This window comes from Platalea leucorodia, assembly GCF_965183815.1.
Source record: "Platalea leucorodia genome assembly, chromosome: 6".
Lineage (NCBI taxonomy): Eukaryota > Metazoa > Chordata > Aves > Pelecaniformes > Threskiornithidae > Platalea > Platalea leucorodia.
Genome location: NC_138828.1, coordinates 68040959 through 68062975, shown reverse-complemented (window position 1 = coordinate 68062975; position 22017 = coordinate 68040959). Strand labels below are relative to the sequence as shown.

Here is a 22017-nt window from a genome sequence, read left to right as displayed (position 1 = left end):
TCTGTACTATTGTAGTTGAAATGTACATTTTACATTTACAATTGAAACAGCAATTGTAGCATTTCTTTATACATCTATATGGTTATAGCAAAAAGGAGAGCATAAACATTGGTAACATTTTTGATGTTTGTATTGCAGTTGTGCTTCTTCAGTTAAAATACATGAGAGTGTATTTTTTAATTTAATTCATAATTGTGTATAATTCTAAAAGGAAAATACTATGAGTTTACATGGCAAGTGTTTTTGTTTGCTAAATGTAATTCTTTCAGAAAAAGAGATTTGCTTTCACAGATGCAATGCCTACTCATAATCACTACTGAAGTCAATAGGTCATGTGAATAGGTGAGAATCTGCTCACCAGCTCTAAAATAAATCAGAACAATCTACTTGCAATCAATAAGTTTAGCTGTTCTGTTTTTTAAAAAATGTTGAGAATTTACACTATCTCATCAATTTTTTTTAACACCTTACCAAAAACAAAGACACATGTATTTTTTTAAACATACAACACCAGAGCCTCGACTCATTTTATAGGTAAGCTGGACAAAAATTGTAGCAAAAGTTCAGGTTTTTCATTCCACAGAATACAGTACAGAATTCTACAGTATACTATCTATCTTACAAAGCATCTGAGGACACAACACAATGTGTGAAATCCCAAGTAATTTTTGAGATTAATTGTAAAAAGAAAATATAAAACATTCAGCTACTCGAGGGGTCTTCATGTCCATCATCCTTGATCTTGCATAATAATTAAATAACCTTCAGGGTTAAGAATTAGACTGACAGTAGTCTGGACACATCAGGATCTAGAAATGGTAGTGTTCAGAATATAAAGTAATCTTACAGTTGCCTCAAGTGTGTATGAGATACCAAATTATTTATAGATTTTTTTTTTTTTTTTTCCTCTGGCCTATAGCCTGATTTGAAAGATAGGTAACAGAAGCCCTGTCCGGTATGGATACAGTGATTTTCATGAGGAACTTTGTAAACATTTGGATTTTGGTATCTGTTCTAACAGGTTAAAGTCAGATATGCATATTGCTAATTTGTTTTTTTACCAAAGGTATTTTTCACTAAATTAATTCATGTACTAGCTGGGCAAAAGTAGGTTAATGATCAGGAAAACAGGCTATATATTCAGTAGGTAAAAGGATTTTTAAATTCAAAGTTACTTATCTTTAGCTCAGAAAATCCCTGAGCTATAAGTTGCTGGAGACTGGGACAGTATACATACCAGGAAAATACCACCGTAGGCTTGTCCTATTCTCTTTTAATTCTGTTAGCAATACTTTGAATTGTCTGTGTTCAAGATGTCACAGCGTATATGCACTGAATGTGGAAGTCCACCAGCCCAGAATATTTTTCTGGGTGAATGGTTATCTGCAAATATGCTTTACATTTCAGTAGCACAGTATAAGAAAGAAGTCAGCTGAAACCTGATGGTATGAAATGTAAATCATTCTTTAAAGTTTTATTTTCATGTGGAAGGCTTGTTAGAATCTCAAATTAACTCTAAAAATATATATAAAAACTGCAAAAAATGTTGTAAAGAATGTTGCAGTGCAAAACCAGTCACTTTTTGACTTTTCTAACAATCCCTTGAAAATTGACACTTCTCAAGTACACAGTGTTAATCTAAAAACAAACAATTAAAAAAGCTTATTATTTTGTTGCTTAAGAACAAGGAATCCTTTTTTCTCTGCCTCGGTTAAGTTTTACAATTACCTCCACAGTTACAGGTGGAAAGACAAAGAATGGCATTTGCACTATACTATGAGCTTTCTTAAGATCACAGACTGTAACTCTGAAACAACAGTAAGCAAATGGAATCAGCAGACACTCAGAGTGTCTGATGAAACCTTGAGAAGTAACACATTTAAAATACCTCACTATGTCCTGCACTCTTTAACCTTGCTATTCTCTTAACATTATCATCTCCTTTATTTTAACCTCAGTCTAGTAAACTTCAGATCATTTTATGTACATTCTATAGATTACAGATGATCATTTCTCTTGCTCATTATCATCAGTCATTAGATCACAGATCTAACTGATCCAGAAGTAAAACTTTTCTTATGCCACCAGTGGCATGTACTTCTTACCTTTTCTGTTTGTTTTGCTCTGCTGTAGGTGAGACTCTGAAGCTTGCTTCATTTTGCTATATCAACCTCTCTGCTGCTATAGTTGTGCATTAGCTTAATGTGCTATGCTGTTGTATTACAATGTAAAAAGTCTCTTGTCTCTTCTGTCTTTGTCACTGCAAGCTGCTAATCTGAATGAAGTGGAAAAAGGTCAGTTGTCTTTTAAGCCTATTTTCACTTACTTTGGTTTCTCACTTTCCTTTCCTTAAAGGTGCATGGATTTCAGTTCTTACAAATGATCAAATAAATCGTATATAGATATAATTTAGAAAGCTCACTGCAAATCCTCAAATTAGGCATTTGGCTCTTGCTGTGAATACATGTCAGAAGAATGTTGTCGAAGGTGCAGATCGCTGCACAGGAGTACTTTAATACTACCCTCATTGTCTTTTTTTCAGATGTATTAAAAATCTGTGCAGCCACTGATAGGACTAACAAAAAAGTTTACATGGTGGATCTTCTGAAATCTTTAGTCTCATCACGTTAAAGACATACCTTGGTTCCGTTCTAATGTATTCTCTGTTTTATAGCACTGTTTTGCTTTAATTTCTTTGTTAGATTATGGTACTAGAAAATATGCTGGAGTATAAAATGGCAGTCATCTTGCTCATCATTTCTGTGGCCTTTTTTTGCTGTAAATATCTATAGAATCTGAAATGACCGCATTAACCTGAGACTATGGTACAAGAAACGTAATAGTGGAGGGATTTATGACACTGACTTGGAGTATTCCTGATTTTTAATTTTTTTTTAAGTTTCTGCCTAACACCTATCTCACTACCAGAGATAAACCATCTTCTGTACAATCTGATCATCTATACAATCTGAGAGCTAACACAATCATGACAACATATTTATGAAGTTACGTATTTAGTTTTAAAAGCCAGTCAGTCATCTTGTAGTGTATTTGCCATTAATTTGATAAATATATTGTGCAGTCTATAAAGCAACATAATATTTCACTAGTAATAAAAATATTTTCATTATCCATGAAATAGCATGTTGAGCAAGGCTGCAATTATACCATCTATGTTGATTAATTTAGACATCTGATGAATAATTCTTACAACTTAAACTCAGAGCCTAAATTCTCTCTGTAACAGATGGAGACAACAAGATGTTTCCAGAAAGTGATTCCATCCAGAGGTGTTCCATGCTTAAAGCTGTATTCCATTTAGACATGTTGCCATATTTGCATTTTATTATTATTTATCTGGACAGCAAAGATGTCCTCCTGTTTTTCTTTCCCTTGTAACTTCCTAAGTTATTTTTTCTACATTGTTCTGTTACTACCCCAGTATGAAACTGGTTGATTTTATAAGAGACTACTTGTCCCAACAAAAACTAGAAAAAGTGCAAGCTCAGTATAAATGAATATAAAAGTTGAATTCTTTGTTATTCTTGTTTTTAATTAAAAAAAAACGAAACAGAACAAAACAAAACCAAGCAGATTACAATAACTAGTTTGACATCTGTGAGTCATGGATAAAATTTTGCTTTGTCACTGATTTCCAGTAGCATAATTACAGAATTTTAGGATATACTTCTGGAAATTAAAAGAAAAACTTAACTTCTATGTTCATGAAAAATAGCTTTTCAAATGGAATGTAAAGGGAAGATGCTACTACGAAGAGACTCAAGTCTTCATTTCAAGTTCAAGCAGCTGTTACCTGTGTATAATTAGTCTTGCTGATAGTTTAAATGTCTTTAAATGTGATTAAAGGTAGAAAGGCAATGAATCCTAAACAGGACTGTAGTCGCTGTAAATGTATTACACAACTGTGAACTATAACATATTAAAATCAAGAACAAATTTCTAACAAACAAATTATCAAACACCCAGGGGAAGTGAACTAAGTTCAGCACCAAAATGAAGCAGATGTGTATGTGATACATGTATTAGCCTGCCAGCTGAACATGAAAGTTATTAATGGTCTCTAAGTTGTTTGGAGGATTAGTCAGTTTTATCATGCCAGACATCTTTTGAATTGTGACAGCAGTAGGAAAAAAAAAAGGCATAGTTTTAAGTAATCATCTCAGTTTAGGCAAGCCCTAGACACAGATATATATATATATTTCTATACATTTCCAAAACTTCATTGCATGGCCTTCTTGCTACTACCATAAAGGAGTTGAGTTACTACTTTCAATTCACTTGGTAATCCAATACGTACCTGCCTAAAATTTAAGCATGCAAGTAATCCAATGCAAATCATGTCATATCAAACTTGATAAAAAGTGTAATTATTTCATTAAATCAGGATCATAATCCTCATTCTTGTAATAACTACACATAAGAGTTACAGCTTCTTAGAATACAGATACCTTTGCTACTCTTGCTTTTCATCACTCACTGTAAAATTTTCTGTTTCGTCTAGCTTAATGTACTTCATATGACTATTCTATATTAAAAGCTCAAGTATTAAAGTAATTTTACTGCATTTTCATAAAGGGGGAATATACATGATATCCTTGGCAAGCTGAGCTACCTGCTACTAGTTTGATCACTGCCATTACTGATTCTGGTCTATGCTCCTTTTGTTTTCCTTAATTGTCTTACAGCTTACCTGCCTTAAAGTTACTATTTCTTTGTTGTTCCCAAAGAGCACATGTAAAACAACTGGAAATGTTAAACTAAATAAGCCCCATCTTACACTAAGATCCACAAGCGTGGTGCATAGATGAACAGAGTTAAGCAATGGTGAAAGATAGGAACAGTCCAGCAATGAATCAGATCTAGAATTTGACTTTAAAATTAAATTCCAACAAAATGTTCAGATTTGTGGTTATAAACTGCATCCTACTGTGACTGTAAGCAACTTTGTCCCTCCTATAGTAGATATTTTTATTTGTCTTTTCTGAAAAATGAGCTGAAGACTTTAAATAATTTATGTTGTCTACTGTTCATCAAACTCAAGACTTCATAAAAATGCAGCACTTTTCTGTATATAGTTTGTTAAATGGCACAGACGTTTTCCAACCACTCCTACACTGTATTGGCTATTTGAGTCAGAAGTAATTAAACAGAGACCTCCAGTCAAAGACTCAGATAATAATACCTAATTGATAAAACATAAATACTGCAGAAGTCGACTCACAATATATCTCAGCCAAGCTCAGAAACTGGAGTGGACATTTATGTACACATATAAAATCCTGCTATTCTAGCAATTACCAGTAAGTCTGTAATATATATTTGTGATTTTGGCTTTGGAACAGCAAATAAGTCTTCTAGCAAAAACCTGATTTTGATAATTAAAACTGACTGTTCTTTCTTTTGCATTCTTCTCTAGTTTTTTATTCTAATATCATACTCAGTTTGCTAATACACTAGTGATTTTGAGCTTGTTTCTTCAGTAAGTTTGCCTGTAATTAGCAATGTGCTATTACATTCAGAAGCCCGTGTCCATTTGTGTTAGAGGTCTCCTCATCATTCAAAAATATAGTGTCTGACATTGCTTTATTTGATTGTATTTTGAATTTATTGGCCAATTATTCAAAATAACAGTGATGTAAATCCTTTTTCACCTCATTGCATCGTTCTTCATTATTTGTTGTACTACATGTCTTTATATATTGGAAAATCCAGAGTTAACTTTCTCTGTGATTTATAATCTCATCAAGTCATAAGAGTGAATTAACATATACAGAGGAAACAAACTGACCTGTGAATCTAGCAAACTTATAACTTCAATTAGTTAATCAAGGATTACACACAATTCATCATCACTATTTAATAGTGTTGTCTGGATGTTTAAGTCTGCATCATCCTCTATACGTAGCTGCAAAATCTCAGTAAGTATTCCAGTCTTGACCTTGGAGAGTTGTGTTCATTTGGGCTGTACTGACAACACAGAGTTCCACTGGTGGCAGTGCTACTCCACACCAGAATCCAGGCTCCCTAGATTAATTAAGCAAGATGTCTTATGAAAAGAATTATTGCTGGTTCTAATTAAACTTTGGAAGCTTTTCATAGGATTTTTGACACTTTATCCACTGCTTATTTTTAAACAAACTAGTCTGTTGCTTATTTGCCTACATATAGAAATGTTCCCATCTTTCAAGAACATACTTAGCCAAGCTCTTACAGAAGCCTCAGTTACAATATTATTAGATGAATAAAAGAATGTACACACACATTAGTGTCAAGCTTCCTTGAATTGAGACATTTGTTTCACAATCTTTTTTCATTATTTTGAAGTATGGTTTTTAAAACATTGTCTAATGCTTCCCAAATCAGGGAATTCTCTAACATTTTCTTCCAGTAAAGCCAAGGAGAGTAACTTGGTAAATCTGATATTTCCTTCAATGAGTGTTTCACTTTCATCACTATCTTTTCATTTCAACAAAATTACTTTCTCCCCTTCACTTTGTCTCAGTTAAATTCTGAATAACACATTGGTTATGCAGTACGCTAAAAGAGATGTTGCTTTACCAGGAAACTATTCTTCAGTGGTTCAGATCCCACGTCACATATTTTTACTTACCTTTTCTATTAACTCTTTTGCAAACAGTTACGTTTTGGTTATGGGAACGCTCCATTCAGAATATAAATCTGTTAACAGTACAAATGAAGACCTCGCACTTGGATTATTTTGGTTTGCTCTTCTGGTATTTATATTTTCATTCAGAAATTCAGTATCTGATGTACATATTTTGGATTCCATCTTGAATTTTTCTTGTTTTTCTTTTTATTGACCCTGTGTGCAAGTCTGTCATGAATTCTACTCTTTCTTTATAATGAAAGTTTGTACTTTATGTAAAACTGACTTTTTTGTTCATAGGGTTTTTTAAATTATTGTTTCACTACATGGACCACCATGTTTACCATGCCCTTTCCTTGATTCCTGTTTCCTTCCCTAGGCCAGTTGCTAACAGACTGTTTAACCAAAAGCTCCCTCCAGTGATATGATTCTGAATTATTTCACAGTGCATACAATTTGCAAATGCAAGGGGAAACTTTCCTTTCTCTTGTGATGTCACAGCACAAAAAGTCCTGTCTTTTAAAGACAAGTGGGTTTTTGAATCATAGCTTCTCTTCTTTTTCAGTCTGTGCGCTTTTCTACAGAGTACTCAGATCAAAGTCTGACCATAATCTCAAAAATACCTGGTGATGTTTGCAAGCCATTTGGCTGCAGTAGACCTGGTAGTGTAACATTGATCTTACGATTTGAAGTGGACATTTTTCAAAACTGTAAGCCTGTTTCAAACTTAAACTTCCAGTTTGACCCTCGGTCTCTATGCAGGATTCACAGCTATGACTTGGGAATTAAGACCTTTCAAGTGACCCTGAGCTTTTCATGAGGTGATTCAGCTTTCAGTGTAGTTCAGAAGATATTAGGGCCATCAACCTATGACTATTGAAATGCAGTGTACTCTAACTAAGAAATCATGTATTTGGAGGTGGGGAGGAATTAAAAAATGGAGAGGGTTATAGACACTACTCAATAAAGCTGTGTGCCACACAAGAAATTTCAGAGGTCTGTGCCAATAATAATCTAAGCCATGGCCCAATTACTATCCTGTAGCAAAATTAATGCCAGTTCAGTAAAGTTGACAGCAATGGTGAGATTGCTTGCTCCTATTATGCCAGTCCTAATTTGCCTTTTTCTAGATATTTTGGGGGGTTCCACTGAACTTTTACTGTGATTCTAACTAGAAACAGCAAACCTCCAGCCCTGCTTGAAAGACAGGCTCAATATGTCACTTCCATGAAGTCTCTGATATACTGTTAGAATTAATAATCTTGGGAATGTTTAGAGGTGTTTTTGTCCAAGTCTTGTAAGTACTGAACAGCCATATTTTTATTATTTGTAATTGGGGTGTCATATATTTTGCAGTTCTGCATGTAATTCAATATAGAATATATGCCATAATAAGATATTTGTATGGGTGTATGTGTGTATAAATATATGCATATATATACACATATATGTAGGCATATATATACATTTCTAAGCCATAGGACTGTGTATAACCTAGGTTAAAAAAACAGCGATTTTTGCTTTTTCCACTCCATGTTCCTGAAAATCTGAATTCTCTGTTCCCATATTTATATCTCACTCTTAAATGTTGCTGGCCTTTAAACGGATTTCAGCTATTACAAGAAGTTCTGCAAATTGACTAAATGCTATGTGAAGAATTACTTCCTCTTATATATGTATGTTTGAACAAAACCCTTTCAAAAGAGAAAGGGGTCTGGTTTTTGTTTGATATATCGTGGGATGCATAGAATCCCTGGTATTTCAGGATTCTTTGTGCACTGACCTAGTCATAACAGTTGCACATTTCCAGACTAATAAGTCCATTGAGAGTTTGAAGAGGCTTTGAGGATAGAATTCAAATCCTTTGTATTAGTCATCTTCAGTGGCCTGCATTTGATCTTCATTCAGTTTCCTACGTATATTGACTAAGTCACATTGTTACTGACAGTTTTCCTGAAGACTGTTAAGTAGCCTGTGCTCAAAGGCCATTTTCTTGTGTTAACTCAAAGCTTTATTTGGTTTTGTAGGGAAATTTGCACTACTTGCAAATTGGTAATGTGCTATCAATTTTTTATTTTTTTAAAAAATCTTTGTGTAGAACCAGTCTGGATCTTTTGAATGGCTGCAAAGTACTTGTCTAGCGTGTTTTGGCTTCTCCTCTCATTTTTGAAGATGTGAAGGTCCCGTGTCTTACCACACTTAGCATACACGTTTCAGATGTGTTTTTATCCAGCATGACCGTCTTTGGCTCTGGTTCAGTTTTGCCTTTCTCTCTGTCCTTGCTTTGATGTAGACTGTTCCTCAACTCTTTTAAGTTTTTGTTTATTTGTCTCTCATTTGAAATAAGTTCTACATACCCTAAGAGATAAGTCCTGGAAATAATGTCTCAAGTCCTGGGTAGTCAGTATTCATAGTCACAATATGCAGTTTTGAACACTAGCGAGTAAGCACACTTGCTGTGGAAAGGACAAATTTCTCTGGAGGATATGTTGAACCTGTTAAAAAAAAAAGATAAATAGACCTTTAACCATCTAATGTTGCTTTCAGTTTATTATGATGTGTACTTCTATAATTCCAGAGAAGCCCATGTAAGCAAGAAGGGAGCTTCTGTGCAGTGCTAGGCACTTGGCAAGGAGCAGTGTAAAATGTCAAAAACTTTACTGCTTAATGGCAGTAGTATCTGATGAGCTGATACACATACACACACATGCATATGCGTTCTGGAAGATATCTTCATTCATATACTCTCTCCAAAATCTCCATTCCAATGTTATTATCCTATACCTTTCTCCCTTTTTCCAATCTACATGTGTCTGATTCTACCCTAATTGTGTCCCTAAAAGGTCTGTCCTTCGTTCCCATACCGTATTCATGGTGGTGCTGTCCTTATCCTTAGTACTGTGTTAACAGTTACATGAAAGGGGTGAAGCCATTATATGCTATTTTAATCGCAGGCTGCCCTCCAGCAGATACTGATTCTTCAGCTAACTACACTGCAGGCCACTACTACACGCAGATAACGAAAACGGAGGGATACCAAATATTGTGCCTCTTTGAAGGAAAGTTCAGCTTGAGCACTGAAAGTATCTGCTCATCCATTGCTATCTTCTGCTCTTTTCTTCCTCATTTTGGTGTATAGTTCTACTTCTCTTTGCTCACTAGCTCATGTTTTATTACTTGACAAATGACAAGGGGCAGCCCTGCTCCTTCCATAGTTTTAGGGCCTGACAGACCTGTGAGTGCCTAAATTCAGCAGGCACAGGGTTTATACCTGTTGATTATACATATATTCTTCATATGGATGCTGGAATAAGTATATCTGTTTTACAAACCAGTGATAAACTTCGCGAGTACACTATTCATGATATCTTCTGATTAGTTAGGGAACAAGACATTGTTGATCTGTTTGCACACCTGTAAGTGTTTCCTTGTCATAAAGTTGCAAATGAAATAACATTTTAGTAATTTTAAAATATTTTATGAATTATATAGCCCATGTCAGAAATTAGATCCACTGTTAGGCTTCTAGCAGCAGGGAAGGGTAGACATTTGGCATTTTTTTTTCTTTTCTTTCCACAGAGCAGATTATAGATAATTATGGTACATTAACAAATGCAAAAATTGGAGTCATATTTAAGAAAAAGTAGAAAGCAAGTTTTCATTTTGGGATAATTGGAATTGTATTGGCATACAGTGATATTAACAGGTTTTTTTCAGGTAATAGATTACTTATAGGGCAAATCTGGGCTTTTCTGTGTGTAATGAGCTTAGAAATAAATAAGAGAAAAGCATATTGATGGCTTGTTTGTCCTGGTGAGAAGAAATTCAATTACTAGTGTTTTGCTGTACAGCAGAGCTAGATAAATATTGTAAATGAAATAATATTTTTTCACAAGACTACCATTTATATCCATGGATAAATGATTGACATGGAACTATTTTTTTTAATCAGGAAGATTAGTATTTATTGTTGTTATTTATTTATTAATATTTATTTATTTATTAGTATTTATTATAAAGGTAGTAGTTATTATATCATGAAGTATGCATTTTTCAGTTTTAACAAAGTTGTAGCAGTTACTTGTAAAATAGAAACAGCTATTTTCAGGTCACTGTGATATTTTCACTGAATTGACAACATACATTATATTTCAGGTGAGCTCTGTGAGGAGAAACTAGATTTCTGTGCTCAAAACCTGAATCCTTGCCAGCATGACTCAAAGTGTATCTTGACGCCCAAAGGATACAAGTAAGTCTGAAATACCATCGCAGTCCAACTGAGTCTAAACTTCTAGGGTTTAATCCTGCTTAACTTCTTTTCCTTTTATTTTAGTGGAAGCAAGTTCTATTCTCAAAATACTAATTTCAGTTATTATCAAGCATTATGGCAGAACAGGCCGTTATTTTCATGTAGATCTACATTATTATCTTAAATATGTATTACTGACTTTTATGGATCCTTAACAGTTCCAGTTCCAGTCAGATTTTAAATAGGAACACAGAGTAGAGCAGTTAGTCTATGTGACAGTGTAGAAAACCCTTTTAGTAGCTTGGTCAGTAGGAAAAAAAAAATTAAAAACTAAATTGCATTTAATTGAAGTGGAATAATTATAACTGCTTTCTGAGAAGTAACTGTGAAAGAGATTATTAGGAAGGCACACTGGAAGGTACAAACTAAAGAAGTCCATCCCCAGGAAAACTAATCTTTAATTACACCATATCCTTATCATAATTAATTAGTATGCACTATTTAAAGTGTTTTTAATAGGCTTTAGGTTAATAAATACAGGAAACCTGCAGCTTTCAATTGTTGTCATAAGCACCTGTTTTATGCACAGTATGCTCTTGTGCTAAAATCAGATTATTTATTATCATTCCTACTACGTATTAAATTATTTTATTTAAAATATTGCAAAAAATAGTCAAATACATTAAATACTCAAATGAACATGAAAGGAAGTTTATAGTTTTCAACTGGAAAACAGAAAACTTGTTGGATTTAAATTGTTGTGTGTTATGTTTATTTTCTTCATACCACTTGCGTAAACCTAGTTCCGCATCTTATACTTTACTGCCACTACGAGGATGGTGAGGCACTGGAGCAGGTTGCCCAGAGAAGCTGTGGATGCCCCGTCCCTGGAAGTGTTCAAGGCCAGGTTGGATGGGGCTTTGAGCAACCTGATCTAGTGGAAGGTGTCCCTGCCCATGGCAGGGGGGTTGGAACCAGATGATCTTTATGGTCCCTTCCAGCCCAAACCATTCTATGATTCCATGATTAATCGTCCATGTTACTTTCTGAGATTTTAAATCAGAAAACAGTACATGCAGTAACTTCAAGCATGTATCTCACTTAGTCAGCTTTTTAATAGCATGCTTTATATTCTTTTTTCTTATTTGTATATGTTGAGTAAAAATTGAGACATTTGATTGAAGTATTTAATTTAAAGTTACACAGCTATTTAAAATCACTCAGCACTTTAGAGCAAATTTTAGACGCTAAAACAAACAACACCAAGGAGGGAATCACAAGGTCTAATGAAATCAATTACATATATCTTAATTTAAAAAAAATTAAATCATGTGGATGCATGAATTTGTGATCTTTTCCATTCATTTTTCACAGAGTTCTGGGCATTCACACAGTCTCTATATGAGAATTCCCTGAAGAAATGGAACTAGCATTAACAATGAGAGTTGCATGGGGATAAAAAAAAACCAACCACACAAACAAAAAACTCCCAAAACATTACATACTGTCTTGAGGACATGATGTTTCTAGTTCAGTGCGGGCTCAAGGAGGGCAGATGTGTTTTGAGACTTCTGTTATTTCACTAACAATGGAGCTATTTATAGTAAATCAGGCTGGTGGAACTTCAAGGAGAAAAAAATATGCATAACCTCTAAAAGGGTATAAATGGAGCATTGGTCCATTCATACCTGTTCACTTGACAAAGAAAATATTCATCAGTATTATACAAGCCTTCGATTATTTGTCTTGGTTTCAGCAATTAAGCATATTGATTATTGTTAGTGTTCGCAGCCACTTACAGCATCCTGTAACGTTCTGCATTACTCATAAATTCCAAGAAGAACTGTCAAAATGATTCATGAGGGCTCTCTAGATTTACACCACAATTCTTCAATATAATGGCAGATGAGTAACCATGTGTAACTAGCAAACCTGTATTCATTACATATGTGGATTCCCCATATAATAACATGATTAAGCTGCATAGTCTTTACACACAAAGTCACAGTAATGCATTTTTTTTTTCTTGAGTTTTAAACAATTCAATAGATCCTTAACTTTGTCATAAGCACGCTGTATTGTTAAAAGGCACTGTGCTATCCCACTTGCTTTCCTGTTTCACAGATGTGATTGCACACCTGGATATGTAGGTGAGCATTGTGATATTGACTTTGATGACTGCCAGGACAACAAATGTAAAAATGGAGCACAGTGTACTGATGCAGTTAATGGATATACATGTATTTGCCCAGAAGGATACAGGTGAGAAAGATCTGAAGACAGTACAAACATGTATGTCTTTTGTCAAAGTTGCTTTTTTTTGGAAATACTAATTTTTTCTGTTTGTATTTAGTGGCTTGTTTTGTGAGTTTTCACCACCAATGGTCCTGCCTCGCACCAGCCCTTGTGATAATTATGAATGTCAAAATGGAGCCCAGTGTATCATAAAAGAGAGTGAACCAATCTGTCAGTGTTTATCAGGCTACCAGGGTGAGAAATGTGAAAAGCTGATCAGTATAAACTTTGTCAACAAAGAATCGTATCTACAAATCCCTTCAGCTAAGATACGCCCCCAAACCAATATCACTCTACAGGTAAGATTGCTTGTGTTGCATCTTCTGATCTGGAAAAGTGTGTAAATGACTTTTCATGGTGTGGAAAATTAGCCAAAGTTGTCATTGGCTCACTTAAAGAGCTTTTCACAGCTTGAGCTAAAAATCTAGAAGAGTCTTCAGAATAACTCTATATTCATATTGAAGTAGATGGGCTTATTAATAGGAAGAGAAACAATTTTGTCAGGTTGTCCTTCAAGGAAGAATTTTATAGTGAAGTAATAGACTATGGCAGTAAATTCAGAGATTCACTTAATACAGCATTTTGATTTAATATTTATTTTTAGTTCTTTCTAAGTGTTTCTTTCTTTTAACTAGATTGCCACAGATGAAGACAGTGGGATCCTGCTCTACAAAGGCGATAAAGATCATATAGCGGTAGAGCTGTACCGGGGTAGAGTGAGGGTCAGTTATGACACAGGATCTTATCCAGCCTCTGCTATTTACAGGTGAACCCAGATGAAACAAATTTCTAACTGAAACAAAATATGTATTAATTCCTTATATCAAAGTCATATTTTTTAATAGATGGTTAAAAGAAATATATGCAAGTGAATGTATTGTCAGACATTTAAAACCTATTGCCAAAAGACATGGTTTGGCTTGGAAAATAACTCTAATGCAGATATGTCAGAAAGATAATATGTATGTGATCCATTAAAACTGAGTAAGAGTTAGCTTTCAGCAGAATATTTATACATTTGTGTAAAGCTCACATGTGTGGAAGTGGAGTTTTTTCCATGATGTTACTGCCAAATAGTTTCCTAGTGTGCAGGGTAAAGTGCAGAACTGTACTGCATAAGCAGAAATGAAATGGAAGTTTCTCTTCTCTTCTGTGTTAGGCAGTCATATAAGGTGGGACTTTTCCCTGGCAAGTGAAGAGAAAGCTAAGAACTTGATTCTGAAAAAAGGCACTACCCTTGAAAAAGAGATGGTTTTTGCTTCCAAAGTCATTAAGAGACAGAATCCACATCTGCTTCTGGAGTATAATTTTTCAGGGTTTTTTTAAGTCAAATTTCTCTGGTTTGCTGAAAAATTACCACCTGAATTTCCAGGGAGGTTTTATGTAACTTCTCAAGAATTTGCAGACAGACATTGCAAGAGTAAGCAAAAAGACAACAGGCATCACTTCTTGGCCTTTATTGCCCTATTGTTGCTACAAATACATTCAGAAGTAAACGGCAAGTGTTAAATGAGTTTTCCTTGGATCTTCTTCTTGCTGTATTTACACCTTTTGTGTTGTAAAATTATAGTGTATATTTACTTGCTGGAGTTTATAGCAGCTGACATTGCTCTGCATTCTCTTAGGGACATTTCATTGAAAATAAATTATTTTTAGAAATGATTGCACTCAAATGGCAACATAAAAGCAAAAGCTTAAGTTTATATAGCAGTGGAACAATGATAAACTTTGCTAGGTGATAGCACCAAGGGAACTGTGGCTTTAGTAGGTTACTAAAAGCATTCCACAGAAAAAAAAAATCATTCCTATAAAATACAATATAAAGTTGTTTAGTAAAAACATAGCCTTTTACAATAAGCATCTTAAGGTTGCTTTTATTTTCTGATGCAATATGCACTTCATAAGGTTTACTTACAATTCCATTAAATGGTTTAACATGTGGAAATAGTATATATATATTTTAATTGTATAAATTAAAGGAGATTGAAGTATTTGACACAAATTTAAAATTGCATGAAACATTCACTTTTCTTAGTGACTACAATTCAAAATAAGATTCTTTTTCTTTTCTATCTGGGATAGTGCTAAAGAAGAAGTTTAGATTGTTTTGTCAGGAGTTCAGTTATTTTTGTTGGGTTTTATTTTGACAGGTACAGCTGTCTGTGAATAGGAAAAAATAGGAATCAGGATCATATGTAATTTCAAGTTATTTTTGCTCCCATTTGTTTAATCTATCGAGAATACTTCTTCCCATTCAAAACATATTCCCTTCTCATCAATTTAACGCTTTCTCCAGTATTACTGGAATATGGTATATACTGGTAATTCACACTTGTCCATTTTAGTTTTCTAGAGAAAGATTGGAAAACAATACTCACACAGGTAAAATTAAAAACCATAAATGTAGAAGGGATTAATAACAAAGTAATCATTTAACAGACAGTCCCAATTAGGTTCGTGTTACAGAACAATGAGAAGCATCTCCACTACATAGCTGAGCAGCTGTTTTGAATTATGTGACAAGTGGAGAGTGCAGGCACAGTGAAGAAGGGGATGGGAAATGTAATGAAGTCTTACAGGGTGACACGGTTGCTTAGTGAAGTAGATACACACTTGTATAGTAGTAGTAGTAGTAGTAACAACTTGTCTTTCATTTCACATAAGCATGATGATGAGTTTCTAGGAGATATTTGAAAATTGTTATGTAACGGTACTGAGATGAACTCTAATGAAGTCTTTTGCCCTTGAGGGAAGTGCACATGTTGGAAGCCATGTATACATTTCCACATTTGTATATATGTTTGTGTATCTAGTGATCACTGTACAAATTAGATCTTATTTAATTTCTATTTCAGGTTCTAGAAAGGAGTATATTGTAGCACAGGATCTTTTACACATTATACTCTAATCCCTTCATCCTTTCCAACCTATTCCTATTTTTCTAACTTTTGTTTCCAGCCATCCCTGTTTCCAGTTCTGTTTTACCTTCGTAGGATGTTTGTGACATCTCCTGCCCTTTTTCAGTTCTTTAGCTTCTTTTCACCCATTCATTGCATATTGTCTTATTGTACCTTTGTTACCTGTTAAAGTTGTGTCCTGTCAAGTTTCCTGTTCTTCTTTCAGTCCCTCCCTTTGGTTTCTTTCCTTCCTTCCCTCCCTTCATTTTTTCCTAAGCCAGCTAGATCCGATCATCTTTGCTCAAAAACTGCTGACGGACATAATCTACATTATCCTACTGATTCACTTTTCCTTTTCTCTATTTTGTCCTTCTCAGTCTCCTCCTTGATTCAATTTCCAGTCCTGTTTTCCATACAATCTACTACCATCCATTTCTTGTCTGGTCCTACCTCTTTCTCTTCTTTCTCTGTAGGCCTAATTTTTGCTTCTTCTGAATGAGAACCACACAGTTTCTTTCTCTGTCCAGGTAACCTTGATCTAGCTAAGGCAATACCTTCTCTTTGAATGGGTTGGCAGGCCCAGATCCAGCAAGTACTACTGGAGCCCAAAAGTACAGCTGGAGGGAAGGTGCTAATCATCTGTGTGTTTAAATATAGCCAGCATGGACAAAGAATTTGGAGATCTAACCCTCCTGTTTCTGCAGACTTCCATGTTTTCAACGTTTTAACACCTTGCCTCAGTGGATTTTCAGAAAGATGACAAATGGATAGACGTGGTGCCAGCTCACTGCCAAATGTCATGACCTGCAAAGCAGGGTTGATAGAAGCGTAAGAGATAGGAGTGTGTTCCCTTCAGTTTGGGAAACTATCTATCTGGTCTGCTTAGAAAAATAAAAATCAGTTTCAGGCACAATTCAGTATGGAAAATTTTAGAAGAAACAGTTGAAGTTTACTAAAATTATAAATAGCTAAAATAACATTGTGAAATAGTGTTGTGGTTAATGCCAGTAGGCAGCTAAGCGTCACACAGCCGCTCACTCACCTCCCCTTCCACCCCCAGTGGGACAGGGGAAGAGAAAAGGATGACTAAATGTCAGAAATACCATAGGTTGAGATAACAATAATTTAATAACCAAAGGAAAAGTGGAGGAAAAAAGAAACAAAACAAAACAAGTGCTGCGATTGCAATCACTCGCCATCTCCCATGGGCAGACCGATGCTTAGCCAGTTCCCAAGCAGAAGATGGCTAACCTAGCTAAACGCCCCCTCCTCTCCATTTCACTGCTGAGCATGACATTATGTGGCATGGAATATCTCTTTGGTTAGTTTGGGTCATCTGCCTGGTTGTGTCCCCTCCTAACCTCATGCACACCCCTAATCTATTCACTGCAGGGGACAGAGTGAGAAACAAAGGCAGCCTTCACACTGTGCAAACATTATTCAGCAATAGCTAAAAGATTAGTGCGTTATCAGCATTGGTCACAAATCTAAAACACAATACCATATCGGCTATTATGAAGAATATTAACTCCATGCCAGCCAGACCCAGTACAAATAGTTGATGAATTATAAAAGAAAACAAGATAATGTAGTATGTTTTATCAGAGAGATATGAAGACGGCAAAAGAGCATTTTAACTCATAATGTTTAAGAACAATGAGGTTTAAGAATGATTTGGTAACAGGGTAGATGGTTTGCAAACTAAGATAGGAAGCTGCTTGCAGTGAGAAGGACAGAAAGGAAATCAAAAAACTGAGAAATTTATCAAGAGATTTACAGATTTCATTAAGGAAGTGAAGATTCATGGATAGTATAGGAAAAAGAATAAGACAAGTCGTACTCCACTGAACAATGATGAGATGCCTGAAACAGAGGCCAAAGTAAAAAAACAGACAATAGAGAGATTCAAATAGAAGTTTTATAATATAAATGGCAGTCAAGACATGGTGTGTTGAAAAGGAGTCAAATGGGAGCTGCAAAGCCTACGAGGTGCTTATAGTAGCAACAAAACAAAGTTACAAACGGATGATTTAATCATGATAAATATGGAGAATCAACAATAACAGCAGTCTAGCTGTGTAGAGTGAGAACTGATTTACCAATGGGAATTAACTGCAGAAAGAGCCGTCATCCCAAAAGCACTCATCAGTCAATCTGAGTAACAAGATGAGATGATGGCAGTGCCAAGACCAATAAAGAAAATTAATTCATTGGAGATGGTTATTTGGGAAAAGTTGATCCACCTGGATTATGTTCTGTCTGGACGTCCATTTTTAAATGTTAAATGTTTTTACACAAAGAAAACAAACCGCTTTTCATTCTGTAAACTAGTTTTCATCATGTATTTATTGGAAATATGGGAATATTTCCTCCCAAATCATTATTCTTCTACAGAGTTCCAGAAGCTTTAAATCAGGTTTTCTTACAGCTTTTCATTAAGATCTATGCATTCAGCTCTCATTTCTCCAATGGGAAATAGGCTAGAAGTAATGTAAGTGCATTGGCAGGAAATATTGCACAGATAAGCCTTGTGTTTATTTCCCCTTTAATTTAAACCACCCTTACCTAGGAGAGCTCCTCTCTCTGCAGTAAATTTTACTAGTAAAACAGTTTAAACTAGAAGCTTTCAATAATCACTGTTAACGGAGACACATTCCCTCTACACATAATGTTTTATGCATCCCTGGAATGACCTCTTGCTATAAAAATGCATGTTCTGTGTTGCTCTTATCCTTTTAAATACTATTGTGTGAAAAGTTAATAAGTTGTAAAACAACATAAGTTTCCTTGGAATAAGAACATTATATTAGGGTTTCTTGCTTACTTAAGTCAAGAAGTCATATGCATTTTGATTTCTTAGCGCAACTTTTTTCACAGATTCATGGAGATGTGTTAAATAAATTAATCCTGGCACTTTTCCTATTGCTTGATCACAGCAAACAAGCCTCTTAATACCTTGAATAGACCTTACTCTTTAGGAATGATGAACCCTGGCCTTTTCCTTCCCCTCATGGAGCCTGTCAGTCGCCCTCCTGCCCACTCTCAAAAAGTGTTTATTCTGCCAGTGTCTGCTCTGTTGTGTGTTTGCACTTCCACATAGAGCTGAGTTTATGTAAAGCATTCATGCTATCATGCAGATCTTTCATGCATATTGAGCTAAGCCTGTCCACACAGTTAGAGTTGTGTCGTGGTTTAACCCCAGCCGCCAACTAAGCACCACAGAGCCACTCACTCACTCCCCTGCACTGGGATGGGGGAGAGAACTGGAAGGGTAAAAGTGAGAAAACTCAGGGGTTGAGATAAATACAGGTTAACAAGTAAAGCAAAAGCCACACACACAGGCAAAGCAAAACAAGGAATTCATTCACTGCTTCCTGTTGGCAGGCAGGAGTTCAGCCACCTCCAGGAAAGCAGGGCTCCATCACATGTAACGGTTACTTGGGAAGACAAATGCCATCACTCCAAACGTCCCCCCTTCCTTCTTCTTCCCCAGCTTTATATGCTGAGCATGGCATCCTATGATGTGGAATATCCCTTTGGTCAGTTGGGGTCAGCTGTCCCAGCTGTGTCCCCTCCCAGCTTCTTGTGCACCCCCAGCCTCCTCGCTGGGGGGGGCGGGGGGGGGTGAGAAGCAGAAAAGGCCTTGACTCTGTGTAAGCACTGCTCAGCAGTAATGAGAACATCCCTGTGTTATCAACAGTTTCCAGCACAAATCCAAAACATAGCCCCATACTAGCTATTATGAAGAAAATTAACTCTACCGCAGCCAAAACCAGCACAAGTTGGTAATAAATATCTAAGAAGGTATTTAATGTGTCACAGCTGTAAAAAACCATGTGAGTGCTTCTGATCTGTTCCAGGACAAAAGCAGTTAGGTTAATTAAAACATCGCTAAGGATGTTATAAGGTAATTTGCTTGATTTTTGCCTTGAGATTTAGGAAGCTAATCCCTTTCAGCTATGCTGCTTTCCTAATGAGAAGCGCTAACTGATTGTATGACTGTTCAGTCCATCTCAGGCTATCATACAATTGGTTCATTTAAATAACTTTTTTCAAAGGCTTAAGCTCGCTTATTTGATGGTGCCCTGAAGCAAATAAAGGCTCTCATGGGAATGGTTGTAATGTCTGGTCTCCGGACTACAGCTCATTGTCATAGCTTCCATGCAGCCATACATTCAGCTCTTAATTCTTCAGTGGAGAATGGGCTAGAAGTAATGTAAGTACAATGATATATTCAGTCCCAGCATTGAATAATAATATTCTTCCGTCTCTAATGTACTTAAACTGTGTTCAAGTGTGGAGTAGTTACCCTGCACTTAAACATTTGCTGTGTAGATATTGAGGCTGGTAAGCATAGGCAGCCATTTCTTGTACTTAGTAACGCATATAGGCTTGTCCTTACACAGCATAAGCACCATGCTTGAAACAAGCCTTTTCTGCATGACACCCTTCGGGCATTCTCCTACTAGTGGGTTCATATCTTGTTAGAAAGCACAAGGAAATGGTATACGTAGGCAAGAAAAGAAAGTGAACATAGTATTCACTGTGCTAGCCAGAAGCTGAACACACAGAAATAACCATGCCTAATAAAGATAACAAATTACTTTACTGCTAGCGTCACTGGAGCTGTCTGGACCAATGATGTGATTTTGTCTGGCAGGACTAAGGTCAGATGCAGTTCCATATTCCATGAAATAGTGGGTTTCTATATCACTGGAGTCAACTCAGGCCTTCAGACTTGCAAAATATGTAAACCCAACACTATGCAACATGTAGGATACACACGCACCTATGCGCACACACACGTGCACACAAATAATATCTTGGACTAACATTGGAATCATAGAATGGTTTAGGTTGGAAGGGACCTTTAACGATCATCTAGTTCCACCCCCCTTGCTGTGGGCAGGGACATCTTGCACTAGATTAGATGGTGCAAAGCCCCTCCAATGACCCCTCCAATGATGGGACATCCACAACAAGTGATGGGGCACTTGAACATTTCCAATGATGGGGCATCCACAACTTCTCTGGCAACCTGTCCCGGTGTTTAACCACCCTCATATTAAAGAATTTCTTCTTTACATCATCTTCTTTTACTTTACAGGTTCTATCTAATCTAAATCTACCCTCTTTTAGTTTAAAACGGTTACCTCTTGTCCTGTCACTACATGCCTTGATAAAAAGTCTCTGTCCATCTTTCTTATAAGCCCCCTTTAAGTATTGAAAGGCCACAATCAGGGCTCCCCAGAGCCTTCTCTTCTCCAAGCTGAACAACCCCAGCTCTCTCAGGCTTTCCTCACAGGAGAGGTGTTCCATCCCTGTGATCGTTGTTGCAGAACTCCAAACTGTTTTTGTGTTCGGCTACCTGCCTAGTAAATGTATTTCAACTGATGTTTAGAATATCATCTACATTTACACAGTTCATTATTTGATGAGGACAGGAATTACTTTGAACGAAAAGGGGCTATTAATTTACAATATGTATTATTAATAAAGTGTTATTGATGGGGTATTATATTGTATTAGCTCTTAAACATACATGCATGTCCTTGCTTAAAATGTAGCTTTCAGGAGACTGCACTCCTGGAGAAGTTCCGTTCTGAAGCTGTATTAACTATTAAAGGAGAAGATGACCAAAAACTGTTCTAACCAGACCATTAACTGTTTAAAATTAATATTGATGTTTATTTTGCAGTGTGGAAACGATTAATGATGGCAATTTCCACATTGTGGAGCTGCTAGCTATGGATCAGATTCTGTCTTTATCTATTGATGGAGGAAGCCCCAAGATAATTACCAATTTGTCCAAGCAGTCCACTCTGAATTTTGATTCTCCGCTGTATGTAGGAGGTAAGAGGATCTTACTGCTTCTTACTAACAGTATCATAGCTAATTTACTCTGGTAACATATATTAATAAACACATGGTAAGAGACTCAGTCATTG

General features: G+C 35.8%; 1 protein-coding gene across 2 annotated transcripts in view; it reads left to right on the top strand.

Moving 5' to 3' along the window:
• Positions 1-22017, top strand: part of SLIT2 (slit guidance ligand 2) — a gene marked incomplete at its 5' end in the record, with an annotated part of 272507 nt that overhangs the window by 239277 nt on the left and 11213 nt on the right. For both annotated transcript variants that reach the window (XM_082315199.1, XM_082315198.1), the window contains 5 exons: positions 10784-10877; positions 13002-13139; positions 13231-13471; positions 13808-13938; positions 21768-21922. In XM_082315199.1, the coding sequence (XP_082171325.1) occupies positions 10784-10877; positions 13002-13139; positions 13231-13471; positions 13808-13938; positions 21768-21922 (759 nt within the window). The remainder of the gene's footprint in view (positions 1-10783; positions 10878-13001; positions 13140-13230; positions 13472-13807; positions 13939-21767; positions 21923-22017) is intronic.